Source organism: Asparagus officinalis, chromosome 8 (assembly GCF_001876935.1).
Source record: "Asparagus officinalis chromosome 8, Aspof.V1, whole genome shotgun sequence".
Classification (NCBI taxonomy): Eukaryota; Viridiplantae; Streptophyta; class Magnoliopsida; order Asparagales; family Asparagaceae; genus Asparagus; species Asparagus officinalis.
The window spans coordinates 32,635,754-32,661,732 of NC_033801.1; the positions used below are offsets into that span (position 1 = coordinate 32,635,754).

The 25,979-nt window shown below is 37.9% G+C and overlaps 1 protein-coding gene across 1 annotated transcript; it reads right to left on the reverse strand.

Annotated features, from left to right (window-relative positions):
• On the reverse strand, positions 1,333–24,802 carry LOC109822912 (mannose-1-phosphate guanyltransferase alpha-like). The gene is given in 16 exon segments (XM_020389178.1): positions 1,333–1,634; positions 1,750–1,792; positions 10,385–10,441; positions 10,444–10,455; positions 10,585–10,677; positions 11,228–11,375; positions 11,461–11,577; positions 13,596–13,644; positions 21,841–21,931; positions 22,106–22,198; positions 22,345–22,391; positions 23,837–23,897; positions 24,040–24,118; positions 24,202–24,302; positions 24,394–24,491; positions 24,578–24,802. Coding segments are annotated over 16 exon segments (1,248 nt in total). The 5' UTR covers positions 24,636–24,802; the 3' UTR covers positions 1,333–1,533.

Genomic DNA, 25,979 nt, shown 5'->3' on the forward strand with positions numbered 1-25,979 from the left:
CCACCTTTAACTTCAATTTGTACACAAACTACATTTAAAGTAGGTTCGCGTTGCGATCAACCACCTCTTACTTAAAAATTTTCACTAATTACATAAAAGTGCTCTTAAAAAACTCATATTCAAGGCACATGATGCTTTTGTTCACATTTAGGTTTAGCTTAGTTACAAGTAACGTATCTCAAATATGAATTTTGTAAGGTTACTTTTTGCTTTTCAATGAAAAATTTAAGGGGAGGCGGTTGATTGCAACACAACCTCACTTTAAAGATGGTTTACGTATAAATTGAAATTCAAAAGTTAGTTCTTATATAATTACCCTATTTTTTAAGATGGTTTGTATGAAAAACCACCATTACAAACCGCAACTTCTTCAATAAAGTCTCCTACTTGCATTGATTACCTTTTGAGGGTTCACTGGTCAATATCAGCCGAGTGCATGTGAGTTTGAGGGAAGAAAGGAAATTTAGACTCGAGATAGAAAGGCAAGAAAATTGAGATAATAAAGGAAGAAAACTTGGTTGTTACTGTTTTCCTAGAGCAAAGGAGTGGTAAAAGAATGGTGATGAAGAGCCCAGTAAGTATATCGGCTCGTTAAGAGAATACTGATGAAGAGCCCAGTAATTATATGGGCTCATCTAAAAGAATACTGATGAAGCTTTAAGGTGGGTAAACGTATCAGAAAACTTGGCACATTTGCGGAAACTAGGCAAAGATTTGATAGTTAAAAAAATTTATGAAAATCTTAAGGGTCTAAATCAGATGAGCTACACCTTTTTATTCACATAGATCAATTCACAGGTCATACGATCAACTTTAAATAATCAAACCACTTCATTATTATTATTATTTTATTTTATTATTATTATTTCCCCACGAGTTATCTCCACATCTTATTACGGATAAGAGTTATCTCCACACCTTATTATGGATAAAAGTAATCCGCACTCATGCTTCGCAGCCGGCACCTTATTATGGATAAAAGTATAAAAGTAATCCACACTTATGCTTCGTAGCCGGCACTAGCCTGAAGGTTTTTTATTTGCTAATCAAACCACTTTATACTGCGTTCAACACAAAATATTAAATCATCGTTCATTTTTTTTCTCGATAATTGCCATACATATTTCACTGTCCAACGGCAATGTCCAAAGGAACATACCTCTTTAAATAAACGATTCCAATGTATACACAATATGGACTGGTCAGGATCATGAAAAAAAAAACTAGCAAGTGCAAGAGTACGATATCCTCCGCACCCTCATGATGTAAAGAAAGGGAACTTTGGCCTGATTAGGACGCGCTTGCTGTAAACATATAGTGGACACGGTAGAGTCACTGCAGCAATCTCATCAGAACTCGAAACTAAAGTTAAGCGTATAATTTACAGTCTTGTATTGAACTAATAATAAATACAACTTACATAGCAAAAAGCAGTTCATAACTTCAAAAAAAAAAAGCACAATACCACATACAGAAAAAATGGGTCTCCATCCAAAATATGGGTAGGCCTTATTGGGGACTAATTGCAGACTTTTATAGGATTATTTCCTCCTGTACACTGACATTTAGGGTTTTATTAGGGAGGACGATGCTGTTGATCACCACCACTTCATCTTCTACACCGACAGCTTCTCCTGCATACATGATATCTAAATTGTCAGTAAAGCGTTCTGGAATCTCACCTTGGAATATTAGAAGACAAGTAGTACATGAAAATGGAAAAGATAAAAATGTCTTGATTTTAAGTACCTAAAATAGTAATCCCAAGCTTGGCGTTATAGTCCCCTTCACCCTGATGTACAATAGAAAATTGCAAGAGCCATAAGGAACCACATTTGTATCTTAAAAGTAAATCTGAAATTATGGTCACATGCAAAGTAAACCACGTAACTCATACAATTAGTTAAAAGCTAGACAAGTATAATTCATGCAACATCTTTGTTTTTTCAACATTTGCTTTGTTGTGCGCCGCGGAAGCCCCAAATAGACAAATCAAAGGCACACACAAGAACAATAGTAGACCACAAATATACACAAGCCAACCAATCACAGCAAGTACACAAGATATACGTGGTTCGGCAATGTGCCTACGTCCACGGGGCAAGGAGGGGGAAGCTTTACTATTCAAATCAAAGGGGAATACAAATTAGGGTTACAAATCTTACCCAAAACCCTAGAACAAGACCAATAGATCTCTCCAATAGACTCCAACAATAGAAGCCCTCAAAATCCCCTTTCAGCAGCTCAAAATCGCCCAAGCTTAACCCTAGAAATGAGTTTAGGGTTTAAATACAACTCACAAACGAAACGGGTCTGGAAACAGAACCCAACTGAAACCCGCTTCGTCGGTCGACCGGCACGGTCGACCGAACTCCTCCCAGCAGAATCCCAAAAGTCCAGAGAGTTTGTCGGTCGACCGCACCGGTCGACCGACCACAAAACAGAAACATCTGCGGCCGACCAGCCCGGTCGACCGACACCAACTCTGCCGCACGGTAAGCCTTGTGCACGAATGCGGTCGACCGGACCGGTCGACCGCCACCCGCTCAGTCTGAAACCTGAGCCTGAACACTGAATCTGTCGTCCTCTGCTGCTGATTCTACAAATCTTCACTTCGGCGAACTTTTGCCAAAACTGAGCCGACACCAAAAAGCACCCCAAATCAACTTAACCGGCTGCATCTGCAAGACTGCCTACGTATCCTCTTGCCCAAGGAATTAAGCCAAACGTAGTTCATCCAAATGGCCGCCAACGGCCTCAACAATGAAGAATATTCAACAATTTCAAACAGTGACCAAACTTCACACCTGGCACGACTTTGGTCAACATATCAGCAGGATTGTCCTTAGTGTGGACCTTCTCCAACGTGACATCACCATCATCCAATACATCACGTACAAAGTGAAATCTGACATCAATGTGCTTCGTGCGTGCATGGTAGACTTGGTTCTTAGCCAAATAGATAGCTGACATACTATCACAATGTACCTGAATGGTCTCATGTGCAATCCCCAAATCATCCAACAAGCCATGTAGCCACAAAGCCTCCTTTACTGCTTCAGTCACCGTCATATATTCCGCCTCCGTAGTAGAGAGCGACACTGTAGACTGAAGAGTACACCTCCAACACATCGGTGCACTAGCCAATGTAAAAACATAACCTGTAGTGGACCGACGCTTGTCAAGATCTCCGGCATAGTCTGAATCCACGTAACCAATACAATCCTGCCCTGTCTCATCATTCTTTGCAAATATCAACCCAACATCCACGGTACCCTTAATATACCGTAGAATCCACTTCACGGCCTCCCAATGCCCCTTCCCGGGGTTGTGCATGTACCTAGATACCATGCTCACGGCCTGTGACAAATCTGACCTAGTACACACCATAGCATACATCAAGCTACCTACTGCGCTAGCGTATGGAACCTTGGACATGTAGTCCCTATCCTCCACTGAAACTGGTGACATCAAAGCTGAAAGCTTAAAGTGGGGAGCTAATGGAGTACTCACCACCTTGGTATTACCCTCAAAACTGAATTTCTTCAGCATCTTCTACAAGTAACTCTTCTGTGTAAGCTTCAATCTCCCCTTCACCCTGTCTCGCTCAATCTCCATACCCAATATCTTCTTAGCCTCTCCCAGGTCCTTCATCTCAAATTCAGATGACAGCTCCTTTTTCAATTTCCCAATAGCTGAAGTGTTCCTGGAAGCTATGAGCATATCATCAACATACAATAACAAATAAATATGCTCACCATCCTGTAGCTTGCGCATATAAACACACGGGTCATAAGGGCTCCTCGTGTACCCTCGGCCAATCATAAAGCTATCAAATCTCTTGTACCACTGTCGCGGTGATTGCTTCAGTCCATAAAGAGATTTCCTCAATTTGCACACCAAATTTTCCCTTCCTGCAGCTTTAAACCCCATAGGTTGTGTCATATAGATCTCCTCGTCTAAGTCTCCATGTAGAAAGGCCGTCTTCACGTCCATTTGGACCAAATCTAAGTCCAGCTGTGCCACCAATACCAATAGTATCTGAATCGACGAATGCTTCACAACGGGTGAAAACACCTCGTTGTAATCAACACCTTCAAGCTGTGCATATCCCTTGGCAACCAATCTGGCATTGAACCAAATGTCCCCAATAGAAGGTCCCTCCTTCTTAGCATACACCCACTTGCAACCAATAGCTTTCTTACCCTTAGGTAGCTGTGCAAGTTCCCAAGTGTCGTTCTTCTGAAGAGATTGCATCTCCTCCTCCATAGCATTCCCCCACCTAATGGAATCAGGGCTGGACTCTGCCTCCCTGAATGTGGCAGGAATAAGATCATCAACGACCTCCACAGATAAAGCATATGCCACCATGACATCATCATATTTAGCTGGCCGACGAATCTCTCTCCTCGGTCTATCTGCTGCAATGGACCCTTGAGCATGACCCTGCTCCTGAGCCTCCACTGTATCCTCCAAATGCTCGACTGTCATCTCAACTCCTTCCAGTGTCACCTCTGTAGGAATCTCAATGGACACAGTGTTGTCTGGAGTGGATGGAGTCACATCATCCTCTACCTGCTATGATATCCCTCTTGTCTGATCTTCCTCCACCTGCTGAGGAACTCGAGGCTTCATCATGTACGCCTCATCGAATGTGACATCTCTGCTAATGATCATCTTCTTGTCTTGTGGATCCCATAATTTGAAGCCTTTTACACCTTCTCTAAATCCCACAAAGATAGCCTTCCTCGCTCTCGGATTCAACTTCCCATCACTAACATGGAAATAAGCTGGACACCCAAATATCCGAAGAGTATCATAATCACTAGCCACAGAACCAGACCAGCGCTCCATAGGAGTCTTCCCCTCTATCGCAGTGCACGGCAACCTGTTAATGAGATGGCTCGCATAAACTAACGCCTCGGCCCAAAAAGATCTAGCCAATCCACTCTGCGTCATCATACATCGCACCTTCTCCAGCAAGGTACGGTTTAGCCTCTCTGCCACCCCATTCTGTTGCGGTGTCTCTCTAACTGTGAAGTGTCTTCTAATGCCATGATCCCGATAAAACTGCAGAAATGGATCACTCTTGTACTCTCCACCATTGTCTGAACGAAGAGTCTTCACCTTTCTACCTGTCTGCAGCTCCACTTTCTTCTTCCACTCCACAAATATATCCAGGACCTCATGTTTATGCTTCATGGTATATACCCAATTCCTCCTGGAATAATCATCAATGAAAGTGACGAAATAATTTGCCCCACCAAGTGATGTGTGCTTAGAAGGGCCCCAAACATCTGTGTGAATGTAGTCTAATATACCTTGGGTGTTATGAATTACGGTGCCAAACTTCACTTTAGTCTTCTTCTCAAGTATGCAATGCTCACACAAATCCATCTTGCAGGTCTTTACACCTTTCAATAGCCCCTGTTTTGCCAATGACTGAAGGGACTTTTCACCTGTGTGTCCAAGCCTCATGTGCCATAGTGTGGTAGTGTTCTCCTCTGTGGTAATAGAAGCTACCAGACCCCCTGTAACTGTCTTGCCCTTCAAGTAGTATAGGTTGTTTTCCCTGACACCTCGCATCACCACCATAGAACCCTTCATGACCTTCAAACTAGCATCTTCTAAGATCACTCTATAACCGGATGCCTCCAAAGTCCCAAGAGAAATTAGGTTCTTCGTCAACTGCGGCACAAACCTCACATCTTTCAATTCCCTAGTCACCCCGTCATGCATTCTGATTCTGACTGAGCCAATCCCACTAATAGGACAAACGTGATCGTTCCCCATGAGCACCACGTCTCCTCTCTTCAACTCAAAGTTGGTAAACCAATCCCTCTTAGGGCAAATATGAAATGTAGCTCCCGAATCAAGCATCCACTCCGTAGAGTCGGCATAACAAACTGACGGCAGTGCGGGACAAGAATAACTAGAAGAATCTGAATCTAAAATGTCGCCAACAACCTTAGCAACATTAACCTCTGAAGCTTGTACAGCTTTCCCCCTTTGCTTCCCGGCTCTATCCTTCAACTTTGGGCACTCATTCTTCCAATGTCCCTCTTCTTTGCAAAAGGCACATTGATTTCTACCAACACTTTTATGGCCACCCCTATTCTTTGATTTTGAGCGGTTGAACTTTTGGCGGTTTGGACTACGGCCACGAACTGCAAGTGCATCACCCGATGCCTTCTCGGAGGGCTCACCATCGTTCTTCCTCAGCTCATAATTCACTAATGCCGAGGTCACCTCCTTGTAGCTAACTGTGGTTCGCCCATTTATCATAGTGAGAACAAAAATACTAAATTCATCATCCGACAACGAACACAATAGTAACATCGCCTTGTCTTCATCCTCCACCATGATATCCACATTGGCCATATCCGAAATTAGCTTTGTGAAGTTGTTAACATGCTCTCGAATGGAAACTCCTCTCTTCATCTTGAATTGGTAGAATCTTTCTTCAAATGAAGCCTATTCTCAATGCTCTTCGTCAAATATTTTTCATTGAGCGTTTCCCACAATCTCTTTGCCGACGTCTCGTTCATCACATCATAAATGAGATCCGGCGTTAGGCATAACCGAATAACCCCACAAGCCCTACTATTCATTTTCTTCCAAACCCTATCATCAATCTCCTCGGGTTTCTCTTGAAACTCAAGAGTCTCCTCTAAATTTTATGCATCTAAGGCGTCCATTACTTGACACCTCCATAAACCAAAGTTAATCTTGCCGTCGAACTTTGGGACATCAATTTTAGTGTTATTGATGCTCAAATTTTGGATCGCCTTTGTTAAAGCCGACCCCGATGTACTAGTAGCACTTGAACTAGCATTGCTTGTTTCAACCATATTGTAGATCTACCCTTCAAACAAGAACCCAAACAATGAATCCTTTGAACAAAAACTCTCAAATCCAACCCGGAGCTCTGATACCACTTGTTGTGCGTCGCGGAAGCCCCAAATAGACAAATCAAAGGCACACACAAGAACAATAGTAGACCACAAATATACACAAGCCAACCAATCACAGCAAGTACACAAGATATACGTGGTTCGGCAATGTGCCTACGTCCACGGGGCAAGGAGGGGGAAGCTTTACTATTCAAATCAAAGGGGAATACAAATTAGGGTTACAAATCTTACCCAAAACCCTAGAACAAGACCAATAGATCTCTCCAATAGACTCCAACAATAAAAGCCCTCAAAATCCCCTTTCAGCAGCTCAAAATCGCCCAAGCTTAACCCTAGAAACGAGTTTAGGGTTTAAATACAACTCACAAATGAAACGGGTCTGGAAACAGAACCCAACTGAAACCCGCTTCGTCGGTCGACCGGCACGGTCGACCGAACTCCTCCCAGCAGAATCCCAAAAGTCCAGAGAGTTTGTCGGTCGACCGCACCGGTCGACTGACCACAAAACAGAAACATTTGCGGTCGACCGACCCGGTCAACCGACACCAACTCTGCCGCACAGTAAGTCTTATGCACGAATGCAGTCGACCGGGCCGGTCGACCGCCACCCGCTCAGTCTGAAACCTGAGCTGCTGATTCTACATGCTTTTCATTCTCACAGATTGTATTAGTTATGGAAAGTAAAAGAAAAAAAAAGTCAAAGAGAGGTCTTCAGAGGGGTAGTACAGACACTTAAAAGGGCTCTGTATAATGATACTGTGGCACACCGATACATTGTCCAATAAGGTGTAACCTTCAATTGTTAGAAAGTAAGAAATCATGCAGAAGTGTCGGCTTCAAAAAGTAGATACAATGAAGTGCTTTAATAATTTGGGATCAGCCTGAGAGTGTTTCCAGCACATCTTAAACACCTCTCAAACATGTGAACATGTCAGGGGCCCACGTAAAGTAAGGTAACAGATTCAACGTACACTTTAAATTTTAAGAAATTTAATCATTAAGGTTTTACCTTTTTGTCAAAAGCAATATCCGCGACATCATGAAACGTTCGGTACCAACATTTTCCGTATTAGTTGGATTAGGAATCAAAGTAAGTAACAAATTACCTTAAATCAATGAAAAGTAAGGGCCCTCAAGCCTAGCTCTGGTAAATGATTGGAATAGAGTTGTGGGCTATGAAGCACGGACACGCATAACATGAAGCCGTGTCGTGTCGTGTCCGTGTCGGACACAAATGTCGAACACACGTATCCTATGTATTTTTTAGGATTTGCCTCGTGTCGGCGTATCGGATGGCCGTGTCGGATCCGTGTCCATGCTACATAGGTTGTGGGAGCCATAGTTCCACACCAAACGCTTAAGGCAAGTGAAGGCAAAAAAAACATCAAAAGCTTCGGCTTTATTAATAAATTTGCAAACTTAAAAAAAAAAACTTGCACTAGTGGTTCTCTTCTATTCTTGTTAGAAAAAATTGCTAGCGGTGGTTAATCTACAAACTTATCAACTATTTCATGAACTTTGAGGCCAGAATTCCTTTATAGTCTATATAAGAGTAAAGTACACCATCTTTACACAGTTTCAACCAGGAGACACATCTCACTAAGAGGACGAAAGACGGGTGTTTCAGTGCGCATGCAAGGTTGGGTGGGGGTGGGTAATTGTTTTATAGATTGCATGGAAGAGTTGAAATCAAAGATGCCACCAAGTAATAGAATCTGTAAATCAATCGCTATATAAAAGAAGTTAACGAAGTTTGTTTGGTCCCACACTGTAAACATGTTCATTTTCCTATAAATACAACCTGATTGTCCTCCCTGGGAACAAGTCACATCCCAAGCATAACATACTATAAAGAGTGCTGACAAAAGTACAAGTTGGCAGGGCGAAATGAAGAAGAATATTTGTAAAACTGAATAAAAGTGTTGATTTTTTTCATTAATAAATATTATAGCACACATTCATGTATATGTGAAAAAGGTAGAAAAGTTCAAGGTCCAAAATCACAAGTGAGATAGGAGGCAGTGTTGGGGTTAACAAATTCATATAGTCTACACGTATATGTGAAAAAGGTGGAGAAGTACAAGGTCTAAAATCACAAGTGAGATAAGAGGCAGTGTTGGGGTTAGCAAATTCATAAAGTCCATAATTAAGAAAACATAGGTGGTAGTCCACATTTCAGCTTCCCAGTGTTTTTAAAGGTGCTCTCGCAGGCGCGCCTCGGGTGCAAGGCACTGCGGCATGATGTCGTAGCGCCCCACATAAGGTGCGTGGTGCTACGCTTGCACCAAGCACGCACCTGAGAGCGCCTCGTAGTGCTTGGCGCCTTGGGCCGGGGCGATCTCCTCAGTAGAAGAGGCGATTAGGTTTGGGTTGGATTAATATAAAAGTGGGCTACTGGGTACAAACCCGACTCCAGCTTAAACCAAAACAACTCTAGCCTGATCCCAAAAAAAGATTTAGGGCTTCATTCACTTCGTTCTCTCCCCCCTTCTCTTCGTGTTTGGTGTTCTCCCTGCGGCAGCGAGCAGAAAACGGCAAGCAGCGATCGGAAATCGGAACTAAGGTATTTTCTTCCTCTCTTTTTTTCTCGTTTGCTTTTGTTTGTTTTTTTCCTTTTCCTTCTCTGCTTGGTTTTTCCCTTTTTTCTTTTTATTTTTCTTGAGTTCGATCTGGTTTCTCTGTTCTCTATGCTTGCTGCTGCTCCTGTTTCTTTTTTTTTCTCACTTGAACTATTAACTGTTGCTGCTGCTCCCATTTCTTTCCTTTTCCCCTTTTTTTCTCACTTGAAGTAGAAAGCCAGTAAAAAATGTGGACTGATTTTTAATTAATAATAGGCAATTATTAAGGTTTGGTTAGTGGACTGTTTTTTAATTAATAATAGGCTATTATTAAAGTTTGTTCATGGTTGGTTTGTGGTTTTTTTTTTTTTTTTGTTGAGTTGGTTGACTGTCAAGATGGTTGATCACTTGATTGTTTGATGTGCAATCTTTCTCAATTTATTATTTCTACTTTCTGGTAACTCATAAATGTACAGAATCATGATATTATGAACTAATTGCTTCTTTTTATTAATACAAAATTACATGACTGTTGAAATGTGAAGACTTCTTGTTTTGTTCAAGGCTTCAAGCTTATTTTGTTCAAGGACTTCTTCTCACCATCCTCCCTAAAAAAGAAAGGCATACCAAGCGCTAAAACACAACTACCTGACAACTTCAGTCTTCAGTAACAAACTAAAACCTCAGGCTGGAAGGCTATCAAAGAAAGCAGTTGGTTGTGGTATTGTTGCATCTAAAATCTAAGATGGAAATATATAAATAATGTAAATGTACTTTGCAGGTAATATTGTAACTATGATATCCAGAGTACAAAACAAACAACCAAATGTGTTCAGTATCACAAATTATATATTGCTAATTTAATGTAAGAATGAATGAATCTATTTATACTGAAAAATTAGCTACGCTTGCCTGAACACGTGACCATTTTCCGATTGAAGACTTCCACCCTACTATAGAATGAATGACAACTCTGCATTTTCCTGTCAGGAAAAGAGAGCGTTTGTGGGGGGGGGGGGGGGGGGGGGGGGGGGGGGGGGGGGATTCATCAGAACATGTATTGCAAAGGTGTAGAAGTGAGGATGCACTACATGCAAAAATAAATTCCACACCTTAATTTCAACATCATCAAGAATAATGCAACTGATGAGTCTAACACCAGCTCCTATACGAGCATTTGCAGAAATCGAGACATTAGGGCCAATCTGTTCAATAAAGCAACATCAGTTAATAGCACGAGTTGACCAGAAGTAAAGTTCGAAACAAGACTATTTTGAAAGGAAAACAGATATATCTGCCAAAGGCTCACATGTCATAAGAAGTAAAGTTTGATACATAATTATTTGAAAGAAAAATGGCCCTATCTGACAGAGGTTTACACCTCAATATTGCATTAGAATCGGATCGACTGGCCATTATGCCAAGTTGCATAAGTTAAGAAATAGTACACATACAATAGTTATTTCACTTCTGTTTATATGTTAACACAACAATAAATCGTATCACATGCACGTCGATGCACAAGCAATGCATAACGGCTACGAATTTATGCATATTCTCTAAGGGACAATAACTCAAACATGGAAATTCCTTGACTACAACCTAACCATCCCCTTCTATTTATTCATATTACATAACCAGAACTTTATATGTTAAAAAGTTCCACTGAAGTGCTAAAAACTTTATAAGCAGTCGAAAATTATGAAAAAGTTGCTGTCGAGGAAAAGTCTTGGATGGAAAACGGAGAAAATTTACCTTTGCGCTTGGATGCACTTTTGCTGATGGATGAATGTAAACATCACCAATAATGGTGGCACCTTTTGTGCCATTACTCCTCGCTAGAAGATGAGGAGATGTATGACGATATTGTGAGAGATACAATTCAGAACACTTCAGTGACATCCTGGATGTCACATAAATGTTATATTAGCTATTTTATCATTTAATGATGCGGGAAATAAAGAATCAAAAGATAGTTATTCACTCACCCAGGGGTTTTAATCTGCTCCCAGAAATCACGAGTCTCATATGTGTAAAGCTCTTTCTTCCCTGCAAGAGGTGACAAGATGTCCTGATCGAGCCTAACATAATCTGCAGGAAGAGCCCTTATAAAAAGATAAATATCAGCACGAGCATGGATGAAAAATTTGATTTTCTGAGCTACATGAATGTTAGAAGAATGCATACATGTGACAGAATAATAAATGTAACATTAATGCAACATTAGAACAGTTCCTATCTATGAGGTATATCATTCTTCTTTGGAGAAAAGAAAACAAATAAATTTTGAAAGAAAAGCTACAATCAGTAAATTAGATATTAGACGGCATGTTTTATTCTAAATAAGCAGTGCAGCAGCAAGAGAATAACCACATAACAATATAACGACGGAGCAGGTGATGAATTAGTCTACTACAAATATTAAATATATATCCGCATTTGTACCTCTCATAAGCAGGGTACAAACTGCTCATATCAGTGTGTATAAACCGACAGATACTTGACTGATTTCTACATGAGCACAAGTGTGCAGATACATCCTTCTAACAATCTCAAACAATTGGAACATCCATCCAGCCCTCTGACGTGAATCATGTAATGTATTTTTTGCTCTTGCAAGGAACAATCTCCTTCCTCTCAGTATTGTGAATTTGAATTTGAGAAACAACCATGAGAAGAAATGCCACATCCAAATAAGTAGTAAGGAGATACAAATTGAGTAAGACACCTATATTTAAGAGTGCTAAAATGAATGCTAGTCTTGTAAAATATGTATGAAATATTATAAGTCATGAAATCAGCTTCCAAGATGTGCTGCCAAATGTAAAGGTTGCACGGACTAACTTGGTGACACCACATGCAAGGAAGCAAATATAAGTAGACAAGCGGATGCAGCAATGCACATGCAAAAAGTTGTCTTCAAACTACCCAGTTTTCATATGATTTTCCCAGAGTCAAAAAGAGGAAATTTGACAGGTTCATTAGAATATACTAGAACTGCTGTTTTTATTATTGGCTTAATATGTGCACATGCCACGATGTAGCATGTGGTTTTACAACTGGTTCGTTCAATATATCTGAATAAGTGCCAAGTTAGCTTCTTAATTCAAAGAAGGGAAAAATTTGTATTTCATCGTTGATCCTGTAGCATATCGTGACTAATGTTTAACATTCTTTTGCAAATAAATAAGTTTTAGATCTTTTCTTACTTAGAAATCAATGATTTTCTATTTGAATAAGCTGCATACCCAATGATTGATAGTGTAGGTAACAACCAATAACCTAAACTATTTGCACTTTCCAATTCATACATACATTCATTTTCAGATTCAGAAGCACTTAACATCACCAAAGTTTCACATATCAAAAATATTATAGTTTTGACCTAGAAACAATATTTAAACGAGAAATTTAAACCATAAGTCAAGCCAACCTTAGATATTAAGATTCTAGTATTGACCTATAACAACATATAATCAAAAACTATAACCATAAGTCAAGCCAAGCTTAGATATCAAGATTCTAATATTGAGCTATAACAAATATTAGCTCATTTCATGACAATAAAACATGACTGAGGCAACCTTTAAACTACTTTAGCACTGCCCTGCTTAAGATGTTGATATTGAAAAGATGATAAACAACTTAAAAGCGAAATGGATACCACAATCCACTTTAAGACAAGAAACCTTATTACAAAAATCACCAAGTTCGATAAAAATAAAATATCTGAAAACACCTGGCCCAAAGAAGGCAACAAATCTAGAAGCAAAGCAGTAGGAATCACGATTATATTCATATTTTTCTCCTTTTACCAAACAAATATAAGAAGTCAGACTATGGAACATAATAAATCCATGAAAGAACAATTTCATTGCCTACTGTCAGCTTAATGCCAACACTTTAAATAACCCTCCAAACAGGCAAATTCCCAGCCAAATTCCTAGGGACATAAGATGGCTTACATGCTAGCTAGATCAGTGGGAAGTTTAGAAAACCGTCCTTATTTGTTATACAGTTGATACTAATGCATGCAAGGAGCAGAAATAAAATTTAAAGGTCCAACATGAAGAGCTATTAAGATGAGAAATATATACAGTGCAGGATTTATCAATGTTCTTACTTTGTTGCCGACTGAAGGGCTTCAAAGCTAGTCATTCTTCGCAAGTTTGCTGCAAATATCAAAATAAAAACCAATAGCAACCAATTTTGAATCAACAATTATAAGGGAAAATGTCATTGAAAAACGAAACTGATGGCTAAGACGATTGCCATGATTCCTGAGTATGCAAAATAATTAGCCACACAAAATAACATATAATCATAGCCTGACATGCCATATGGGCAGAACAGTTCATGGACATCCCTCTTTATAAGTATGAGACAAAGCATCACGGTATACTGTATTCCAGTGAAAATCTGGAATGGAATATCCAAATATGAGATGATCCACTATTGACTTGGATATGTTACCATAAACTATACACTTAACCAGTGTTTTCAAAGGCGCGCGCCTCATTACACCTCATGCGTCTTACGATGCGGGGCAGTGGCGAAGCGCCCCACATCTGATGCAGCAGCACTTTTTGCGCCTCGTATACATCCTTACTTTGTGCAGTGTGCATGTAGTACATATCCTCATATAGTATTATTTGTTAACATTTCAATCGAGTCTTTATACTTGATATTTCATATCCCAAGAAGCAAAATAAATCTATTAGGCATTTTTAATTGTCTTCAATTGAGAACCATTACTAATACTTTGCTTGGATGTTAGTCTTGATTTAACATTTGATTTGAAAATTTATGAATTTTGCTACTATGTTGGGTGTTAGCATTAGAAATCAAGGCATTATATTGAGATTTTGTAGTAAGATATTATTTATCATGATATTTTTCATGTAAACTTTAAAAACATGTTCTTTCGCGCTTGATTACATATATTGAAAAATTATGTGTGCAGTGTGCGCCTTGCATCACACGGGCGCGCGCATCGCGTTGCGTCTTGCGCATGTGCGCGTAAAGATGCTTTGTGCCCCGCATTGCGCCTCGCGCATTGACAATACTGCACTTAACTCCTAGCACGAATCACTTGCATCCAACTACAGTACCAAATGGTACTCAAGCAGGCCGCTATCGTAACATCTTATCCAGAGTAGAAATAGACGTGTTTCACGACGTGAGATATCGCATTACAAAAAGTATCATCCCTTAGAGAATGCTTAGAAATAATGTAATGCTCTCATAAGTCATAATACTGCACTATAGCCATCATAATGTGTTACAAAATGCTTACTTTAGTGTCTCGCACCAGTGCTATATGAGGTTCATTTTTAACTAAAAATCCATGATATGACCCACTCATACCCATTCAATTTAATTCTCGAATGCTTCCCTCATAGAAAAAACCCCGCAAGTCAAGGTTGTTGTGAATTGAGATGACAAAGTGACATTTGAGACCTGATTTCCATGCTGACAAGGACCTGGACGACAACTTGACTCTTACAAATACAAGGACCTGAGACTTTTTTCTCTTGACCACAAGAATCTGAAGCTTGATTCCGACAACAGCGAGGACACACGACATGATTCCAATGATGATAAGGACCTACAAGTTAATTCACAATGACCAGGACATCGAGGTTTGATTCTGACGAATAAGAGGACATGGATGTTTGATTCTGACAATGATGAGCTTGATTCTGAAAAGATCTTGCACTGCCAATATGATTGTTTATCTTCTTTTAAAAAGAAATTAGTTGGATTGATTAGATGAAATAGTTAGATAAATTCATGGTCAGTATTTTTTTAACAATTTTAAAAAAATCCAACACCTGACTTATGTCACGTGTCAGGTTATGTTGCACTTTACACAATCACAAGGAGTAAGTTATGTTATACATTATCATTATTTTCAACATTGATTTCACGATTTATAAGACAACTTGATGCCCATACAAAATTCTTCATGACAACAAAATGTGAACATATATATGTATATTTATACAAACTAGTATGCCACACGTGCGCTGCACATGGCGTACTTGGTTTAAGAAATTATTAGTAAATAATATATTCTACATTATTGATTCTTAAATATGTACTTACGATATGATATTTACTTGTGATATATTGATTTTCAATATATCATGCACGAAAGTTACAAAGGCCACTAAATAAAAATTATTATTAAATATCTAGTATCTTGTTGGAATAGCAAAAATTATTATTAGATGCAAAATTACAAAAGCTATAATAGCAAGATGGAATCATAATCGATATAAAAATATCATTTGAATAGCTCAGCTAATGGGAATTATATAAGTCAACTTTTTAATCCGATAGAGATTCTCAATCAAGAGACAAATTAATATGTATTTTATACCAGAAATCAAAAAAAAATTACAATTCAATCTCATATATAGGTTTGTGTATTCTAATTTACTCAATGAATAGAAGATAGATAGCCAATATGTTTTATTAATTAATCTTTGTAGTCTAAAGTTGATAGGAACAAAAGACTTATTGGTGACTAATCAAAAAGAAGACAAACAAAGTTTGATGATTCAATATAATTATAAAACAAAGAACAAAATAATGCTTAATACACGGAAGAAAATCAAAAGGGTAAGAAACATTGAAATTGTTGGATAAGTTGATAGCACCTCTAAACTTAAAGTGCATATGAACTGAGTAATTAGTTAAGAATTAAACCATGAATATATCTAATAAACAAGAAAGCACAACTTATGACCTATATTCAAAAGAAAAAGCATAACTTATTATAAATAGCACAAAAAGATCATACATTCTTTCTCAGTATTAAAATATCAATAAGAATCCTACCAGATCCACAGTAAAAAAAAAGATGCACACTGAAAACAATCTTTGGTTCCCAATCAAATTTATACATACTCTTAAATATCAAGACTTCCAAATAATTACCTTCCTAATCTATTATCCTTCTCTTTTGCAAGGATTCAAGATACAAAACATAAATCAAGAGCTACGAATCGAACATGAGACATAGTCTTCAACTCTATAAAAAATAAATCTTTAAGTCTACAAATCATTTGACAAATATTATCCATTGTATGCACATGCACATACATATACAATCCACATATACTGTAAACCATTTGACAAATTTTCCATATAACATATTTCATAAACCATTGTGTTGGTGTAGGAATTTATCTTAGTAGGTGAGTGATGGGTTGAAGAGAATGGATAAGCCGTAATTTATAGTATAGAGATGAAAAAGAGGTCAAAAGGGAAAATGAAAGAATGGTTAGTTGATTGGATCCATAACACATGCAATTAATTAAACAAGTTATGGAATCTTTAAGGGCCTAAGAAACTAATTAAATTTTATTATTATGATGATTTACAATTAATTTAATTTAATTTAAGACTCGTTGAATTAGAGTTTGAGATAAATTAAATAAATAAAATAATTAAAGTAAAGTTGGAATGATCAAATTTAAGAGGGGTAAAAAGGGCAATCAAAAGTTTTAGTACCCTAATTCTCTTTTATATGTAGTATAGAAGTATAGATACATACATACACACAAATATATGTTTGCAAGTATGTCTTCACATGGCATGCACGGGTTAACGCACATAGACACAACTTATTGTTGGTAATGCCTACCAAGCATTACAACTATCAAACATGAATATCGTATAGAAACCACCCACTCCACAAAATCCTATGATTTTTGTTGGGAAGAAGGTTGTAACAAATAGAATAAATTCATCTGACCATTTTTTTGAAGGAGGAAATCCATAGTAACTTATTCTGCTTGCTCACTGTTTTAAAAAGCCTTCGCTTAGTCCGTCTAGACGTACGCCTAGACCTAGGCAGTACCTAGACTGTCTAACTAGCGCCTAGCACGTAGGCAGTACCTAAGCTGCCCACTTAGATTTTGGGAGTGTTTAATGGAGCATTATTTACTTATGTGGACTACATCCATTAGACACTGATCATAATTTTCTGTGTTGCAGGCTTGCAGCCTCTACATTCTCCAACCTCATTTAACCTCCAAATATGAACACCTCCACTACCTCCTCCGATCTTCAGCAAAACTTCCTCGACCGCCACTTAAATGAAAACAAAAATTCACCTAGATATCAGTCTGACACCTAAGCCTTCTATAACATTGACATTTATTATCAATTACTATAATTAAAAAATAAAAAAAACCCCTAGGCTCTAGGCGTCGAGTCCAACGCCTAGGCCTCCTAATGCTTTCTATAACATTGTTAGTTATTATTTTAGTTATTTAGTATTTAACTATGTATGGTTTATTGTGGATCTAAGATTGCTATTTTTTTACAAATTTATATAAATTTACACATATTTTTATCAATTATTATAATTAAATAACTTTAAAAATAACCAAATGCCTAGGCATCTAAGCGCTGGCTGAAATACTTAGTCCGCCTAGCGCATTCTCTAACATTGTGCTTGCTTACAAGTTCCATATAAATAGCTCAAACTTAAGCAACTTATAAAGAAGGATTTGAAAGATACTCAAAAATAATAAAGGATTTAGAAAGAACAAAAAAGAGAGACCAGGAAGACAGCTAAATTTCTTTACTTTTTACCTTTTAGAAAATGATAGAGAGTTTTTTGCTCAAGGAAAGATGCTACAAAATTGTAGGTCACATAATGCAGCAAACTTTTGGAAATTCATGTTCGTTAGCATGGCAACTCATGTCTGGTTGTGTCATGACTAGTTATGCATCCATCTTTTCTTGCTCGACTTGTAATTTAACAATTAATAGATACCACAGTGCATTCAGAAGAATATTGTCATCCCATAAAACAAAAAAACATGAGCGTCCAAAGAGGATCCATGTTTTAATTTATCGGCTGCCATATTGACTTTTAGTCCTATGCAGGTCAAGTAATGTTTGAGTCCTGTAATCAAGTTGATCAAGGAAAACTTATCAAGAATGAATTCTAACTTAAATTCTAACTTGTTAATGCAAAATAATATTTCTATCTTTGTAAAGATCCTCAGAAAAGACATGCCTTAGCTGAAAAAAGTCAGATGCTGCTTCGCTTCAGCCAAAACTTGTGAGGAAAACCCTAATGCACTTCAAATGAAATACTTATTTTGGCCTGTTTCCCCCCGTTTTGTCATGCTAAAGTAGGAAGGGCTTATTTTCCTATGGCTATCTCAAATTGATCAAAAGCAACTTTGGTCTCAAAAAGGTATATTCTCAAATTTACCACCTCTATGGTCTTCTGCGGTATATAATGTGACAACCACAAGTTCTCACAAGTCTTTAAAAGACCATTTCTTATTTACTTAATAATTCTCATGCAAAACTCTCACCCATATGTTGCAAAATGTCTTAAATTTTCATATAGTATACTATTGTATTGCAATTCATGGCTATTTATTGTATTGAAATTCATTGCTATCTTCACTCTTTATACTTGTTGAATGATAGAATTTTACCTGTTTAAGAGGCTTGGATGAATTGACTGCATCTAAATAATAATTCATTCAAAACATTTACTGTTATTTTTTAAATCATCAATGTTGTTGCTGTAACACTTCTTTTCCTTTGTATTCCCATGCTTATGTTTTGCATATAACATGCTTTGATATTTACATACATCTACATCCTCATAATGGTCAAACATTGTACGTTATGTTGAGGTATTAAATAACACTGTTCAAAAACACGGATTACTTGGCCAATTATTAGGTCGAGTACTCGTGTGCAGCTTCAAAACATACCAAACATGCGAAATTGCACGTTTACTAGTCCTTTTTTTGTCTTATTTTCTGTTTTACATGATTTTTTATATTTTTTAATATATGACTATCAATCTATATGTTAAAAAATTCAAATCTCTGTAATTCTGCATAATTTAATTAATCAGCGCATAATACGATTAAATGCTACTCGCTCTCGGACCGCACTCATAATAAGATCGTGTTCTAAAACCCTAGAATAACTTCTGATTAACTGCATGGTTGTCGTTAGTTTCTAGGATTGTCTTCTTACACATTGATGAGGTTTTGTTATATTTGTCTTTAAGATCATTCAATTATATTATTTGTCCCTTAATAATTGTGAACCATAAAAACTCAGCCTTCTATTTTAGATTTTCCTAAAAATGTAATTTTCAATTTCTTTTTCATTTTGTTATTTAACCTTTTTAACTTATTTAAAGATTCCTTCAGTGTTTTTCCACTTTTTGCCACTAAACTACTGCTAAAGCCTAAGAAAAATCATTTCACTTATTTAATTACTTCTCATGATATTGAATGTTTTACAAACACTTCTTTCTAGACGAAGAAATGGTGCAATAGATTTGCCCTTACGAAATTATAAAAACGTTAAAGCTCATCATTGAAAAAGTTACACCGATTGGTGATCCTCGCAAGACAACATTAGAGAAACAATGCCCTAGATATCGCATGCCTCTCATGTTAACTTAAGCTGATCCCACTAGCCTAAGCTTGCAAAGGTTTTTCGTCTCCCTTTCAGAAATTTGTTTCTCTTCCTTCCTAATCTTGTACCTTATTTCACTTGCATTATTTCCTATTTGCATAACCTAACAAAATGCATATTTTCCCTATTTCTTCTACAGTCCTATACCTTTCAAACTGAGCTGTATGGGCATAAAGAAACATAAAGCATGCACCGTGAAAAATTAAATAAAATGACCAAGTCTATGTTATGTCATAGAAAAAATGTCAAAATACAGCATGGCAAATATACTCGATCGTCAAAAGGAAAAAAAAGAAAAACTTAAGTTTTTGTGTGTACGGGTAGAAGGTTGCTTATGGCGTTTGAATGAAAAGATAATTGCTTATGGCGCTTGAATGAAAAGATAATTTCATATGTATAGATCTAACCTTGAACTAATTAGTTAACAGATGTTATACTAGCTCTAGACTTGAAAAGCTGAAGCATAAGGTAGAATGAGCAAATACATGTATCAGAACATTTACATGCAAATTGCAATCAAAGTCAAGGTTTTAAATGTCGGATGTCGGGTTCATGTCGGACAGCTGGAATCCATATCGGATAGAAGAAATCGGAGATATATCGGGGGACATGAACTAAATATTGGATTGTCATATCTGGTGGTGCGCATATGTATAATATCATATCCTAAATGTAATCTAAGCATTCTTAAATTTAATATAAACATACTTTATAAATTCTAGAGGCGGCGCCGGCGATGGGTGGATTCCGACGTCGCAAGGAGACAGTGCTGGCGACGAGAGGTCACAGGGAGACAGTGTCCGGGCTCTTTCTTCTTCTTTGTCTGCTCGAGGTCCTTCGAATGAGTCACCGACCACCCTCTTCCCTTTATCCCGACAACGAGATACTCTGTCGTCCTAGGGTTCGGTTAGGGTTCGGATTCGGAGCGCAATGGGAGATGGACGACGAAGGGCCGAGGTAGAGGTGGGGGAAAGGTGTTGTCGTTCACGAAAGGAGTGATCGGTTCCTAAGTCCGCTGTAGCCCTAATTTTTCTCTTTTCTTTCTATCGGTCGTTCACGAAAGGAGTGATCGGTTCCTAAGTCCGCTGTAGCCCTAATTTTTCTCTTTTCTTTCTATCGGGTTCATAAGAAACCCTTAAACATGAGAATGGGTCAAACGGGTTTGGGTTTTTATCACTAAACTCAAATCCGATAACAAAAAATAGATTAAAAAAAGGGTCATATCGGTCGATTTTTCAAGGCTGAAAAATCGGCCGAAATGACCCCGATATTTCCGATTTGCCCCTGAAAATCGACATACGAGTTGAAAACGTCTATGTCGTGTCGCTCAAGCCCTCAAACCGACATATCAGTCGACATTTAAAACCTTGATCAAAGTATATTCTTCCTCATATAATTCTTCTTCATATTTGAGCGAAAAGATGGCAAAGAGGATGAGATCTATCCTCATGGTGACTCCAAATGCTGTCTGCAAACAGATGTGTATACACGTGAGAGTGTGAATGTGCACATACGTGTGTGCATGTCTATGTATCTGAGGAGTATAACTAATATATGATAAGTTTACAAGAATGTATATTGAACAAATGTGCACATACATTCCATTTATGCTGTGGTGTATCGCTGATATATAGTAAGTTTACAAGATTTCATATTGCACAAATGTAAACATGTGTTTTACATATTTAATGTTGGACATCATGATAAATATGGAAAGTCCAGCAAATCACAAATTTTAGATGGAAAACTTCAACACGAAGAATTAAACTAACATTCAGAACATAGTAGCAGATTATTGCAGAATATGGAGTCGACGGATGGTTCATATACCAAATTAGGAAACTATTGCAACTCTAGAAATTGTGGGAAATTTACTAGGCTATATATACCTCTATCTTTCCTCTGTATGAAAGCATCCTGGATGGCCGTAAAGATATCAGGTGTAAATATATACACCCCACAGTTTATGAGATCACTTACCTACATATATAAACAATAAAAGTGCAGATGAAACGATATGTTTAACAAAATCTGTCACTCACATGGCACATGCAAAAGATCCAAATATGCTATACAGAAAAAGACAGACGCTTAAGGCCCATATAAGAGTATGAACTGCGAAAATCAAGAAGAAAACTGAGACCTAGTGCTTACAAAAGTTTCAGGCTTTTCTGTGTAATGCAACAATTCTTTTGTAACAGGATCAGCCACCAACTCGCCAAACTGACTTGCTAATTCAGCAGAAACCTGTCAACAGAAGAACAAAAATGACAAGATTATGTAGAGACAACAAGTTTCAAATATGAAGTTCATGAATAAAGATAAAGACTAGTGAAAAAAGGAAAGAACAGAACAGAAAATGATTAAACCGGTTTCCTTGACTGCTTCCATACCTTAATTACCAACATTGTTCCCATTCCACCATAAGTTTTATGGGCCTCTGCGACAAAGGTAATTGAAAGGAAAAATAAGTTGACAAGGAAACTAAAAAAAGAAGCCTCTAAAGGAGAGCATAGATGTTATAGTTCAATTAACTAAAGAAGTAAAACATCATGAGTTTTATGAATCCAATAAATTGTGCCAAAAGATAAGGAAAGAGATATTCAAGTGACCAAAGGTTTCAGATATGATCGTAAAAATCGCATGAGAAGCTATTAGACCCAAGGATTCAGGATAATGAGATGGAAAGCAGTGGTGTCTATAATTAAACAAGATATATTCTATGCATATAGGAAAATAATTCATGGGTATCTTATTTTAGCATAATTCGTGTTATTTAGTTCCAGGGAAATATAAGGGCAAGTATATTTATTGAAAAAAATGGACAAAATTGCTGCAACAACTAATTATGAGAAAATTAAAAGGCCTAGAAACATCTCACGGCAGAAAAAGAATAAAAAAGAATCCTAAAAGCATGGTGCAGAGACAGAACCATCCTACAATACATAGCATGAGTTGCTAAAATAGAACTTCCCAGAATTATGTACAAAGCATGAGTAGATGCTTTGGTCAGGAGCTCTTTGATAGGAGCAAATGTTCTGCCTATGGGATAGATGCTTGTTGAAATTGGAGTTATACCTGTAACTACGTCTCACTTATAGGACATTAACTTGTGTATTTTGAAGGCGTTCCATCAAAGTTAAACTAGCCCAGCGAAATAAACACCATTTATTAAGTCTTCAGACAGGAAATGAATAGCTGTTAATAAACAAATTTAGTAGTGCTGGTAATAATAATAATAATAATTAATAATATCTCCTTTTGAATATGTACAATTCTTTTCCATTCTTTTAACTTTTGATGACTGAAAGATCAAAAGGGATACATAAATTAGCATTGCAAAGATGACACACTTAATTGTAAAAATAAAAATAACCTTCCGGACGTCGTATTATGGAGAAAGCATGTTATGGTTCAATATGAGGGATAGTGCTGGAAATCCAGGAGATGAAAGACTATAATTCCACGTAGGTTCAACTAAAAGGACTTTAGGAGAGAAAATTTGCAAGTTGGTAGCAAGTAGTATGTAGTACCTATGAGATAGGAGTTCCAAGTGTCAGTACTCAGTAGGTATGACCTCTTTTGCACTTAATAGAAATAGTTAACTAGTCCCCGGCAAAAAGAAAACCCTTGCTGACTCTAACTACTATAGTCTGCAGTACATAGTATATACTCTTGGCCATTGAGAACAAAATATGAGTAAGACTTCTAATGGAAACTGGAGGTAAAGAGATGTATATATTAGTCTAACATAAAATTGGAATGGGGTTTCGTTGTATTAAAACTTGCTCAAGGTAATTGCATGTACTAGTGCCATTGGCCAGTTAAATTGAAAACTATTAGACAATCAGATGATAGTTCACTGCGTTCAAAAGTGGAGCTCACCAAGCATCTCTGGCAATGGGAAACTACAGCAAACATCACAATTCAGCAGAAATATATGAGACTGCAAATAGAAAGAACAGAGAAAATCAGAAACTATGTGCTTCCACTTCATCAAACCCAGCAAAATGACCGCTACCACATCACTGAAAGTGTTGCAATTTTAAACAATAAGAACAGTATAATCGTCACCCAAGAGCACAAACCGGATTGTCTTCCATGATATAATCCCTAAAGCTGTAGAGCCCTCCAGCCGATCCGTGCGGCTTCTCTTCTTTCAGGTATCTAAAACAAAATTCACCTTAGTTAAACTACATTACAAATAGAAAATAAATAACTCCCCAAACTTACTCAAGAAGTTTACCAACCTAACAGGTACTCTGAGCTCATGGGAAATCGAAGACACATACATTGCGAACTCACGATCCTCGTAAAACCCAATCAGATAAATCTGAGCTAAATTGGGGATCTACAACCTCCAAAGATAAATCATCAAACACCACCCCCAATGAAATCGAACCCGAAAAACATTAAAAACGATTAAAAATCAGAAAACTAACACTTCGGCAAGCAGAAAGTGGGTGATGAACCATCGGCATCCCAGCCAACGGAATCAGAGGCTTCGGAGTGTTCAAGGACAGCGGCCTAAATCGAGTCCCTGCAACGACAACCAAAAAAACATAATTTCGCCAATAAATCACCACAAAATCAAATTTTGAGTGGAGATCGGGAGAGAGTAAAGACCTTTAGTTGGTCCGCCGACCATGATGACAGCAACGATTCTCTCTTCGCTGCTCCCCATTGAAATTCTTCAGAAGGGAAAATCAATGAAACCCTAGAAATTGGGAATGGGGGATTTGTAAAGGAGAGCAACGGGAATATAACGGGGAAGGAAGGAAGGAAGGAGGAGAGGAGACCGTGGCGGTTTGCTTGAGATCCGAAGAAACGTTTTGGGGCGTGCGGAAGTTTTAAGCCCCAGGAGACGATGGCCCGACGCTAAAGGGCCGGTCCAACGTACGGGTCTGGACTCGATATTGCACGGGTGCGGCAGAGGTGTGCATCCGAAGCAGCGTTTTTTTTTTTTTTTTTTTTTTTTTTTTGATATTTGATATTTGATGGAGAAGCACGAAAATTTATCTTTTTTCTTTCGTTAACAGAGGAACCACAACGGCGCAACGGAGCAAGGAAGACAGACAGGGTAGATATTGACCTTGTTTGAATAGCTTAATCTTGTTCGAATAGCTTTAAAAATTTTCTAGTTCACTTTAGTTTACCTCCAACAATATAAAAATTATTTCCTCTAAATCAGGGTATAATGGAGGGGAATGGAACTTCTCTTATATCTTCTCTTCCCTATTTTTGCTTAGGGTGTGTTTGGATTTCAATGGATTAAGGGCCTGTTTGGATTTGTAGGGGGTGAAAGGAAGTTAAGGGAAACTAAGTGAAGGGAATGGAAGGGAAAGGAAGGGAAGGGAAGGGAATTCCCTTCCCCTTGGTTACACCCCAATTTGGGGGGTAACAATTTTTATACTATTAGGGGGTGAACCAATGTGAATGGAGGTGAATTAACTTCACCTCCTAAGTGTTCCCAAACAAGGTGAATGGAGGTGAATGGTTCCCCTAACTTCCCTTCATCCTCATTCCCCTCAATCCAAACAGGCCCTAAGGGAAGTTAAGAGAAACTATGTGAGAGAATGTAAGGGAAGGGAAGGGAAGAGAAGGGAAGGGAGTTCACTTTCCCTTGGTTACACCCCAATTTAGGGAGTAACAAATTTTATACTATTAGGGGGTGAACCAAGGAGAACTAGGGTGAATAACTTCACCTCCTAAATATTTCACAAACAAGGTGAATGGTTCCCCTAACTTCCCTTCTCCCTTATTCCCCTCAATCCAAACAAGCCCTTAACTTCCCTTGCCCTCAATGAAATCCAAAAATGCCTTTTAATATGTTGTCGTGGTATGGCATAAAGCGGAAGCGGTCTGATAGAGTGGTTTCAATGGTCTAAAAGAAAAGATTTTCTTTTACGGACTTCGGGTATCGTTTAACACTTCGGTGAACTTTGTTACAGTAGCATAGTGCACGCGCTTTGCATGTAGGCATATTTTTTATATTCTGACTTTGTTTTATGGAAAGAGGGATGCGGAG